This window comes from Bombina bombina, chromosome 3 (genome assembly GCF_027579735.1).
Source record: "Bombina bombina isolate aBomBom1 chromosome 3, aBomBom1.pri, whole genome shotgun sequence".
Classification (NCBI taxonomy): domain Eukaryota; kingdom Metazoa; phylum Chordata; class Amphibia; order Anura; family Bombinatoridae; genus Bombina; species Bombina bombina.
Window position 1 is genome coordinate 152,880,890 of NC_069501.1, and position 12,855 is coordinate 152,893,744.

The 12,855-nt window shown below is 36.0% G+C and overlaps 1 protein-coding gene across 2 annotated transcripts in view; it reads right to left on the reverse strand.

Moving 5' to 3' along the window:
- USP25 (ubiquitin specific peptidase 25) overlaps positions 1-12,855 on the reverse strand; it is a 458,760-nt gene that overhangs the window by 179,983 nt on the left and 265,922 nt on the right. For both annotated transcript variants that reach the window (XM_053706014.1, XM_053706013.1), the window contains exons 12-13: positions 6,272-6,367; positions 2,391-2,552 (exon numbers count right to left, since the gene is read on the reverse strand). In XM_053706014.1, coding sequence (XP_053561989.1) covers positions 2,391-2,552; positions 6,272-6,367 — 258 coding nt within the window. The remainder of the gene's footprint in view (positions 1-2,390; positions 2,553-6,271; positions 6,368-12,855) is intronic.

Here is a 12,855-nt window from a genome sequence, read left to right on the forward strand (position 1 = left end):
GTTGAGATAATAGAATCCAACTGAGAACCAAATAATTTGTTACCCTGGAAAGAAATGGAAAGTAGAGTTGATTTAGAAGCCATATCAGCATTCCAAGTCTTAAGCCATAAAGCTCTTCTAGCTAAAATAGCTAGAGACATAAACCTGACATCAACTCTGATAATATCAAAAATGGCATCACAGATAAAATTATTAGCATGCTGAAGAAGAATAATAATATCATGAGAATCATGATCTGTTACTTGTTGCGCTAAAGTTTCCAACCAAAAAGTTGAAGCTGCAGCAACATCAGCCAAAGATATAGCAGGTCTAAGAAGATTACCTGAACACAGATAAGCTTTCCTTAGAAAGGATTCAATTTTTCTATCTAAAGGATCCTTAAACGAAGTACCATCTGACGTAGGAATAGTAGTACGTTTAGCAAGGGTAGAAATAGCCCCATCAACTTTAGGGATTTTGTCCCAAAATTCTAATCTGTCAGACGGCACAGGATATAATTGCTTAAAACGTTTAGAAGGAGTAAATGAATTACCCAATTTATCCCATTCTTTGGAAATTACTGCAGAAATAGCATTAGGAACAGGAAAAACTTCTGGAATAACCACAGGAGATTTAAATACCTTATCCAAACGTTTAGAATTAGTATCAAGAGGACCAGAATCCTCTATTTCTAAAGCAATTAGTAATTCTTTAAGTAAAGAACGAATAAATTCCATTTTAAATAAATATGAAGATTTATCAGCATCAATCTCTGAGACAGAATCCTCTGAACCAGAAGAGTCATCAGAATCAGAATGATGATGTTCATTTAAAAATTCATCTGTAGGGAGAGAAGTTTTAAAAGATTTTTTACGTTTACTAGAAGGAGAAATAACAGACATAGCCTTCTTTATGGATTCAGAAACAAAATCTCTTATGTTATCAGGAACATTCTGCACCTTAGATGTTGAAGGAACTGCAACAGACAATGGTACTTTACTAAAGGAAATATTATCTGCATTAACAAGTTTGTCATGACAATTAATACAAACAACAGCCGGAGGAATAGCTACCAAAAGTTTACAGCAGATACACTTAGCTTTGGTAGATCCAGCACTAGACAGCGATTTTCCTGTAGTATCTTCTGACTCAGATGCAACGTGAGACATCTTGCAATATGTAAGAGAAAAAACAACATATAAAGCAAAATTGATCAAATTCCTTAAATGACAGTTTCAGGAATGGGAAAAAATGCCAAAGAACAAGCTTCTAGCAACCAGAAGCAATGAAAAATGAGACTTAAATAATGTGGAGACAAAAGCGACGCCCATATTTTTTAGCGCCAAATAAGACGCCCACATTATTTGGCGCCTAAATGCTTTTGGCGCCAAAAATGACGCCACATCCGGAACGCCGACATTTTTGGCGCAAAATAACGTCAAAAAATGACGCAACTTCCGGCGACACGTATGACGCCGGAAACGGAAAAGATTTTTTTTGCGCCAAAAAAGTCCGCGCCAAGAATGACGCAATAAAATGAAGCATTTTCAACCCCCGCGAGCCTAACAGCCCACAGGGAAAAAGAGTCAAATTTTTGAAGGTAAGAAAAAATGATTAATTCAAATGCATTATCCCAAATATGAAACTGACTGTCTGAAAAATAAGGAATGTTGAACATTCTGAGTCAAGGCAAATAAATGTTTGAATACATATATTTAGAACTTTATAAACAAAGTGCCCAACCATAGCTTAGAGTGTCACAGAAAATAAGATTTACTTACCCCAGGACACTCATCTACATGTTTGTAGAAAGCCAAACCAGTACTGAAACGAGAATCAGCAGAGGTAATGGTATATATAAGAGTATATCGTCGATCTGAAAAGGGAGGTAAGAGATGAATCTCTACGACCGATAACAGAGAACCTATGAAATAGACCCCGTAGAAGGAGATCACTGCATTCAAATAGGCAATACTCTCCTCACATCCCTCTGACATTCACTGCACGCTGAGAGGAAAACCGGGCTCCAACTTGCTGCGGAGCGCATATCAACGTAGAATCTAGCACAAACTTACTTCACCACCTCCATCGGAGGCAAAGTTTGTAAAACTGAATTGTGGGTGTGGTGAGGGGTGTATTTATAGGCATTTTGAGGTTTGGGAAACTTTGCCCCTCCTGGTAGGAATGTATATCTCATACGTCACTAGCTCATGGACTCTTGCTAATTACATGAAAGAAAACTGAATTTATCAGGTAAGATAGATTTTATTTTTCTTAGAATTTATTTAACAAACTGTTAAATAAAAATATCAGCTGTGGTGGTACGTTAATTAGTATTTCCAGGCTGATACAGAATAAGCAGTGCAAGTTGTCAAGCAAGGTAAACATACAAGCAGATCATGCACACTCACCTTTGTATGGTTTGTGTTGCTACAGAACCACAAGGGGGAGCAGTTGTATCAATATCATCCACTGGGGATGTGCATACAGGCTTGCTAGATGCAAATTCAAGAGCATACTGCAACACATCTGCCAAAGGAAACCGTTTTGGGCCAGAACCATAACTTAAATACCTGGAAAATAACACATACATTTTTAATAAAATACTTCTGACAAATAACCAAGCTATTTGTAACATTATTTTGAAGAAACTTAAAAATGTTGTTCTTTAGCAAAGAAATGATATCGCATAACAGACGGCAACATAAAAATAATTCAGTTTTATTACCTGAAGAGAAGTATGCATAAAATGTAATAAACACACAATGCACAAAATAAAAAAAAAACCTTATGAATGACAGACTAGGAAACAAAACAGGATTTTTAATGAATCAACCTGGACCAATGTATACCTTTAATTATGCCACACACAAACGTCCCAAGGCATAGTGTCATTTCACAAAATGTGCACAAACTCTGTAATACAGAGGGACAGAGGCCAAGGAAGGATACATATTATTAATCATGTAATATATGAACCCCTTGGTTGGCGAAAGCTGAACTCATCAATAAGCAAAGCTTTGCAGCCCTCTCTGCTAAAAACCTGTTAATCACGCATTGTGTTAAAAATAAACTGTATCAAAAGTACAACCATAAAGAAGCCGTAAATATAATAGAAGGCAAAAACAAAACTTTCATGGTGGGGATAAAGCATGCAAATTTAGGAGACTTTTCTGTTTACTTCTGTTGTGAAATTTACTATGAAATCTTGGTAACCCTTTGTTGAAAAGCATACCTAGATAGCCTAAAGCACTACTGTGAGCTAGCTGGTAATTGATGGCTACACACACATACTTCTGGCTCTTGGCTCAGCAGATGTGGTCAATTAGCTCTGAAGTTGAAATATTAGAGCATTTTCTGTTAGCACTTTTATGTCCCTATAAGCTATTTAAACACATGGAAATGAAAGGAACATGTTTAAAGGGACACTAAACCCTCAATTTTTCTTTCATAATTCAGATAGAGCATGTCATTTTAAGCAACTTACTAATTTACTCCTATTATCAATTTTTCTTCGTTCTCTTGCTATCTTTTCTTCGTATCTCTTGCATAGGAGCCGGCCTATTTTTGGTTGAGAACCTGGGTTATACTTGCTTATTGGTGGGTAAATGTAATCCTCCAATAAGCGCTATCCATGGTGCTGAACCTAAAATGGGCTGGCTGCTAAGATTTACATTCCTTCTTTTAAAATAAAGATAGCAAGAGAACAAAGAAAAATTGATAATAGGAGTAAATTAGAAAGTTGCTTAAATTGCATGCTCTATCTGAATCATGAAAGAAAAAATTTAGGTTCAGTGTCCCTTTAAAGTGATGGTAAACTCTGCCCTTGGTATAACCAGATCCGGAATGTTAGCGATATTTTAGAGTTTAAGTCATCAGTTGGAATAAGGACACACTTTAACGTAGTTTTAAAGAGGGCGGCCGGAGTGCAGGGTATTTGAATTTTAGTGCTACATTAAGTAAGTTATAGCGCATCTTCATTGCAACTGATGAAACTGTTTATACAAAGGGGAAAGTTTAATCATTATGAGAGTTTCTCCTTTAAACACCTATCGCTCTGTTGATAGACAGATAATTTTGAGTTGCACTTCTTTTCCAATATATCCTGTGTCAGAACTAAACAAATGCAGAAAACAGAGGGTAACTTATGTTATTCATTTACACACTGAATAATACTGAATTTATGAACTTGTCAGATAATGGAAGCTAAACACATAGTTAAAGTCATTTGCAAAGGAGAAATGTTCTTCTGGGAGCTAGCTAAAAACATCTGTGAGCCAATGGCAAGAGGCAGATTTGTAATCACCATCTAGCTCCCAGTAGTGCACTGCTGTACCTGAGCCTACCTAGGTATGATTTTAAAACAGGGATACCAAAAGAACAAAAACAATTTGATAATAAAAGAAAATAAATGGAAATTGACACAAAAAAAGAGAAAAAATTCTCTTAAATTGCATTGTCTATCTGAATCAAGAAAGTTTCATTTTTGGCGTTCATGTCCCTTTAAATATGGTTATATATTTGATTTGAGATCATATCTCCAGAAGACAACTAATAATAATAAAATCAGTTTTGTTTCTTATTCACTTTGCTGCAGAAATGAAAGTGAAAGTAGAATTTACAATGAAATGATACCAAGTAATTTAGCTTGATGACGTTAAAAAACAAACAGATCCAAACGTGATGGAAAATGTGCCAGTTTCCAGGAGAAAAAACTGCCACTAACAATTTCAAAAGGCAAATTAGTACATTTAAAATATGATTTATTGTTCATTTACTCTTTAAAGGAATACCATACTCATTTTTAATCTGTTTTATGAAAAAAGCAGCAATTCAAAATGTATTTTCTGATTTAAAAAAACCCAAAACAAATCCGTGTTCAATTTCCTGATACTGTGGAGGTTTGTCCCTATCAGCCATTCAGAGTTAATACACCAGTAACAGCTGTGCACAAAACATTTTCTACAAAAGGAAAAAAAAAACCTTTGTTAACTTTTATTTAACATGCATAAGAAAAAAATCCCTGAAAAATATTCATATTAAAGGGACAGTCTGCTCTAGATTTTTTATTGTTTTAAAAGATAGATAATCCCTTTATTACCCATTCCACAGTTTTGCATAACCAACATGGTTATATTAATATACTTGTTACCTCTATGACTACCTTGTATCTAAGCATCTTCTTATAGCCCCCTGATCACATGACTTTGTATTGACTTGCATTTTTGCTAATTATTGCTGTTTTATGCTGACTCTTAAATAACTCGCGTTAGCACAATGTCATCTATATGGTCCACATGAACTAGCACTCCCCTGTTGTGAAAAGCAAATAAAAAAGCATGTGATTAAGAGGCTGTCTGTAGTGGCTTAGAAACAGACAGAAATTTAGAGGTTTAAATGTTATAAAGTAAATAACAATGTTGGTTGTGCAAAGCTGGGGAATGGGTTGTAAAGGTGTTGTCTATCTTTTTAAACAATAACAATCTTCTATCCATCTATCAGGTTTTTGTAAAGCGCGGCTATTCACCCGTAAGGGTCTCAAGGCGCTGTTGGTGCCTTGGTGTTGACTGTCCCTTTAATATGCAAAAAAAAAAAAAAATGTGAAAGTGTATATAATCTTTTTAAATATTTCTGCTAATCTATATTTTCTCAGCCGGGTATAGACTGAGCACAGAGCATACAGAACATTGGCTCAGTGACCTCGGCCATTTGTGGGACTGATGGCTTAATCCCCACCAAGTTCTGTCTCTAACTGCTTGCTGTGTCTGGGAGCCAGGCTCAGGTGTACTTACTCTTTATTTAAATGTAAAACTACAATAGCTTCCAATTCTTGTTTATACTATTTAATGACCAAATTACCAAATACAGGGACAGAATAATGTTACGTTTGTAAATCAAACTAGTACATTCTCCTTGTCAGGTTTGAGGAATGGTTAAATGTCAAAGGGGTGGGCTGCTCTGCCCTAAAATGCCTGGGCTTATTATTGGTCCCAGTCCAGCCATGTTCTCAGTTATAGTGAAGCCTCAATCTACAAAACTGAAAACTATCAAATCACACACAACAAACACAAAAAAATGCGTTTGAGGTCAAATGTAACACGATTTTTGTAAAATTCTGATTTATATTCATCCAGTTTTTACTTTTTCGTTCAACAACTCTACATATCAGCTAGCATCCTGCACTGTCATTAAAATGCTATGTTTTATAAGTTTAAAAAAGTCATATGAAGATTAATAAAATTATTGCATGTTTTGCCCAGTTGCGTAATACTGCAAATTGCAATAATTTTACCTCTCAAGCCGCTGCTGTAACACTGTAAGGTGCTCTTTGAGTCTCTTGATTTCATCCCGTTTGATTCTTGTAATTTCTCTATTTTTATGTATGTACCTGCCAAGGAAAGAGACCAAGCATGGTTATTTTAGATTCTTGCTATAGCTAGTTATTTTTCTAACAGTATATTCAAAAATCACAAAAAACAACTTACTAATATGTTTAGATATAGTTACAATTTATAAACACAATGTAAATGGACTTAAAAAAACAGAATTCAAATGTATATGAAAGCTTTAAAATTTGAAACTGCATTTTTTGTATACTTGTAGCAAAAGTTATAAGTATTTCAGTAATACCTGGCACTGTGCACAGACCATATGTACATATGCTCCATGCACCTGCATTTAAACACTGCAACTGCTCAGATACACGTGGCATAAGCTTTGTGCACAGTAACAGATATTCTTGAAACAATGATCACTTTTATTAGAAGCATGTTTACGAATATATGTGCATTGAAAAGATGGCTCTTTTTCAAAAACTGAAATAAATATATTCATTTGAATTTAAATCTTTTTCGTTAATAGACCAAGCTATAATGCTATATACTATAGTTTTTGTGTTTTTTTGTCGTTTTTTTTTTTTTGGATAACTCAAGTAGGGTAAGAACATACTTGTAAACCACTGATAGCCAGAAAAACTAAATAAAATGTAAACAAATGTTATTCAATTTAAGTCACTTGCTGGGAAATTCTACTACTAAAGGGGCGTGAAACCCAGATTTTGCTTCATTCTCTTGTTATCCTTTATTGAAGGGGCAGCAATGCACTACTGGGAGCTAGCTGAACACATCGGTAAGCCAATGATAAGAGGTATATATGTGCAGACATCCATCAGCAGCTAGCTTTCAGCTCCTGAGCCTACCTAGGTATATTTTTCAACAAAAGGATACTAAGGAAATAAAGCAAATAAGATGACATAAAGTGCAAAGTTGTTTAAAATTGTATGTTCTATGTAAATCATGACATATTTCTTTTGAGCTTCATATTCCTTTAAAGGGACAGTCAACACCAAAATTTGCTGTTATTTAAAAAAATAGATAATCCCTTTATTACCCATTCCCCAGTTTTTCATAACCAATATAGTTATATTAATATACTTTTTACCACTGTAATTACCTTGTATCTAAGCCTCTGCAAACTGCCCCCTTATTTCAGTTCTTTTGACAGACTTGCATTTTAGCCAATCGGTGCTCACTCCTAGGTAACTTCATGTGTGCAAGCTCAATGTTATCTATATGACACATGAACTAATGCCCTCTAGTGGTGAAAACTGTCAAAATGCATTCATATAATAGAGGTGACCTTCAAGGTCTAAGAAATTAGCATATGAACCTCCTAGGTTTAGCTTTCAAATAAGAATACCAAGAGAACAAAGCAAAATTGGAAAGTTAATTAAAATTACATGCCCTATTTGAATCATGAAAGTTTATTTTGGACTTGACTGTCCCTTTAAGCGATTTATGGGAAAAAATGGCTACTGGCAGACCTTTTAATGCTATAGCCGGGGTGAAAAGTAATCTCAAATTTAATTTGCTCCTAATGATCCATATTACCTGCGGAAATGTATTCAATTGTTAACCAATAGCTCCCTTGTTTTTGTCATGTAAAATAGCTGCTGTTGCCTGTTGAAACGTTTATCAACACTGAAATGATCGATAAAGCTGTATTGGCTACATAAAGCCTATGTAAACAAAAGAGAAATCAACCGCCCTGTGGAGTGTGAGAGTTATATAGTGCCCAGCACTTGTGAAAGTATGTGCCTGCAGCTGCTTTGAATACAATAAGCTATTAGGTGTTTCCATTTCAATAGCTTCAAGCTCTACAAGGAAGACAAATTATCACCAGGAACTTGAAAATGTTACCGTGGATATATTGTATTGTAAAATTTAACACTGTGGTCCATTTTTTTACCTATTTTGTGGTTAAATCGTATAAAACATTTTTATAGTGATGATGTTTAAAAATGAAAATAAAGAATAGTAGAATTTTTTTTTTTTTTTATATTATTTTATTCCAACAAAAAAGAAAATACAAAAAACAAGAAAAAAGAGAACAATAATACAGGTATGTTACCTTTTGCGCCACGCAGGGCCCCATTACCTATAATTAACTTAAATATAGACAATACAGTCTTTGCTTGTAGATACTAGCTCATAAATGTTGGAGTTTTTCCCATTTATTTTCTAAAACACCAAATCAGACAAACACAAGAGAAGAAAAAAAAAAAAAAAAAAAAAAAAAAAAAAAGGGGAAGGGAACTCGCTCTCTTTCTCCCCCCCCCCCTCCGTCTCTCCTTAGTATTGAAGTGTCAGCCTCCTAACTGAATCGAGTCTGTCCCATATCCACACTGTCCTCCAACCAAATACTTGGGAGATGGCCTGCTAGGACTTGAGATTGAATATAAATGGAGTTTTTCAATGGCCTGACCAACGTCTTTTGAGTCTCCACGGAAAAAGAAGTAATAAACAATTTCCAGTGTTTAATAAAGCTAGCAATCTGAGTATCTGTTGGGTTCTGTAGATTATATTGTTCAAATATAAGTTGAGAAGTCAGCTCACTCTTCAAAGATTTTATGTTTGGGGCAGACTTGGCCTTCCATGTTTTAAGGATTAAATTACGTCCGACCAATATAATCTGGTTAATCAATTTATAGTTTCTAAGCGTATCATGAGATTTCACCAAAAAAAATATTTCTAATGGTGAAATCTCATATTGTATTTTAAGCGTAACTTTCATCCAATATATTACCCTAGCCCAAAACTGAGCTATCTTGGGGCATGACCAGAAACAGTGCAACATGCCCGCCTTAGTTGCGCTACATCTGGAGCAGGTGATCGTTAAATTGTACCATCTAGATAGCTTTGCCGGCGTTAAATGCACTTTTAAGGCTACTTTAATCTGCGTTTCTCGCCAAGTGGTCAACACCCAGCTGCTCTGAATTACCTTAAAGGCGTTCTTTACCGTCTCAGCATCAATTTGTGGGAGAGATTTATCCCATAGAGATACTATGTACTCTATTTGGATTGAGGAAGGCTCAAGCATGAGAAGGGCATAAAACGGGGCAATAGAATAATCCCCTCTTTGGAAATTATTAATACTACTTTGTGCCTCACCTAGTGACCAATCTATCCCGTAGTAACTTATCTTTAGTTCCTGAATAAAGTGTCTTAACTGTAGGTAAGCATAAAACTCCTTATTCGATAATCCATACATATTGCTCAATTCCCTGAAAGTAAGTATCTCTAGATCCGAATTAAAAAATTGTATCACATAACCGAGCCCTCTGCCTGCCCAGTCTCTAAAAACCTGATCTGTGATACCTGGAGAAAAATTGGGATTCCCTGTAATCGGTAAATACTTGGATACATAGGGTGAAGCACCCAGATCCCCACAATACTTTTGCCAAGCAGTTATTATATTTTTAAAAGTTTCCATCATAAAGATTTGTGTTGGCAATGTAGTAATTGGGCAGTGTAGTATCGCATCTAAACGTAGGGGTGCGATCAATGCTGTTTCCCAGCATACTGGGGATACCTGTTCTAGTCCTGTCAACCAATCCACTGCTATCTTAACCCGAGCCGCCTGGCTATAAAATAATATATTCGGCAGTGATAAGCCGGCAGCTTCTACCTTGTTCATCAAGCGTGCTACAGAAATCCGAACTCTAGAGCCTTGCCATAGAAATTTAGCACATGCCTTATTATAATTTATTATGTCCTTTTTATGGATAGGTAGCGGTATATTTTGAATGAAGTAGAATATTTTGGGAAATAAAATAGTTTTTAAAAGCGTGGCCCTAGCTGATAAGGAGATAGGCAGTTTCATCCAGTCTTCCATTTTTTTTTTACATTCTGAAAAACATTTATTGTAATTCAGGTTATACCACTCTGAAGGATTTGAATTTAGAGTGAGCCCTAAGTATGTTATCTGCTCTGTTTCTTTGAAAGGATGTTTGATAATATGATCTTTTTTATTTATCCATAACAGTTCCGATTTGGACCAGTTAATTCTAAAACCCGATATACTACCAAAGCTGTTAACCAGTTCCAAAAGAAGCGGGAGATCCTTTTTGATATTACTTAAACACAATAAGATATCGTCCGCATACATCAATAATACTAATTTTTGTGCCCCTATTCGAATCCCTTCTAAACGTTGACGAAGTATGATTGCAAGAGGCTCCAATGAGATGTTAAACAGGAGAGGGGATAGGGGGCATCCTTGACGGGTGCCCCTATGTAGTATAACCGGTTGGGAAAGTTCGCCATTGATAAGCAAAGCTGAGTTTGGGGCAGAATAAATAATGCAAACTACTTCCTGGATATGCCCTCTCATACCAAACTGCTCTAAAGAATGAAACAGATGTTTCCAAGAAACCCGGTCGAACGCCTTTTCCGCGTCGACGGTCAGCAGAGCCAGGTCTAACTGCGCTCTGTTTTTATCCGTTCTAAACTTATTCCAAAAATAATCAATTAGAGTCAAGATCTTACGGGTGTTTTTGGCCGGATTCCTCCCTGCCATGAACCCGGCTTGATTCTCATGTATTATTGACCCGAGATGGGGTTTTAGTCTTTTTGCCAAAATCGATGTAAGCAGTTTGTAGTCCGCATTGAGAACTGATATAGGTCTATATGACCCAGGTAGCTCTGGATCCTTATTTTTTTGGGGTATTAGAGATATTACCGCCGCCGCAAAATAAGGAGAGCATTTATTATGCTCAATAAAATAGTAATTAAATAAATTCACCAATGTTGGAGCAATTTGTGTCTGTAAAATCCTATAGAGTTCCAATGGTAGACAATCAGGACCAGCTGCTTTATTAGTTTTGGCAGCTGCACAATAGCCTCTATGATCTCATCAACTGTAATTAGAGCATTAATTTCTGCCAAACTCTCCTTAGATATTTTAGGAGTCTTAATTTTGTCCCAAAAATCTCCTATGGTTATATCTTGCTCTTCCGAGCTATATAGCTCGGTAAAAAAATCATAAAATACCCTAGATATATCTGTATTGCAGGTATATCTCTTAGAGTCTTTTCTAATAGAGGTTATCTTACCGCTACCTCTAGGCTTAATCAGCCTTGCCACGAATCTAGCAGACCTACCCGCTTGACCACAATAAAGGGCTTTTTGTCTTTGTATATCTGCCCTGGTCTTCTGTTTAATGAAGACATCTCGCAAAGATTTAGCTGCTATATATCTCCTCCAGTGCTCACATGAGCGCAAACCTACATAAGTTTTATACGCGTTTTTTACCTGACGTGACAGCTGAATTTCCTGTTGCCTGGATTTCTTTTTCAACTTACACAGATATGCCTTTACCTTACCACGTAAGACAGCCTTTGCTGCTTCCCAGAAGACCCCCGGTCTATTAACATAATCTCGGTTGAAGCCGACATATTCTTGCCACTGGTTAATCAGCCAGTTATTAAATTGGACGTTGTTCATTAGATATCTAGGAAAAAAAATTGACTGAGTCCCTGGTCTGCCTATCCGCGATAATTTGCATTCTAACGTTATTACCGCATGGTCTGAGATCACTATATCTCCAATCTCAGCTTCCCAATCAAGGCCAATCAAGGACTCCGCAATCAAAAAAAAATCTATCCTGGATAATGCCTGTTGACCTTTGGACATACACGTGTAGGCTCTAGAATCGGGGTTCTGCAGCCGCCAGATGTCAATTAGGCCCAGCTGTGAGCATATTTTTTGAAAGATACGAGTCTTCCTATCCCTCAAGGGGCAACCTATTTTTGTAACTCTGTCTAAAGAGGGGTCTGCTGTTAAATTGAGGTCCCCTGCAATAATAATATTCTGTCCAACAAATTTTTGTAGATATAACACCAAGTTGTCCCAAAATTCTCTGTCTATAATATTAGGACCGTAAATATTGCATAACACGTATCGAGCCTTATTACATGATATTTCCAAAATAACAAATCTACCCTCCGGATCTATGAAAGAGGAGTCAATCTCATAATCTAGATTTTTCTTAAACAAAATTGCCACTCCCCTCTTACGGGCATTAAAGGGGGCCGCAACTACTTCACCCACCCAATTGGTTTGTAATTTCAAAACTTCAGATGCCTTTAAATGAATCTCTTGTAAGAACACAATATCTGATTGGGTTTTAGCCAAATGTTTGATTATTGCTTTGCGTTTTATTGGGGAGTTTATACCTCCTACATTCCAGGAGGCCAATTTAAAAGATGTTGACATAATTATTTAAAAAAAAAAAAAAAAAAAAAAAAAAAAAAAGGCCCCAGGAAAAGAGGGGAGAGCGGGAAGGGAGGGAGAGGAAAAAGGGAGAGCGAGAAAAAAAAAAAAAAAAAGAAAAAGGGAAATAAAAGGGGGAGAAAAGGCAACAATACCCACATACAAATTTATAAAACAAACTAAATTAAAATAACAACCTTCTACATAATTCCATTTTTCTCTAAACACCCGCACACCCATGAAACTAACTTTAATGAACATTCCGCATAAGTCATCCCTTACACGTATGGTGTAGTAAATAACTAGAGAGAGAAAAAAAAAGAAA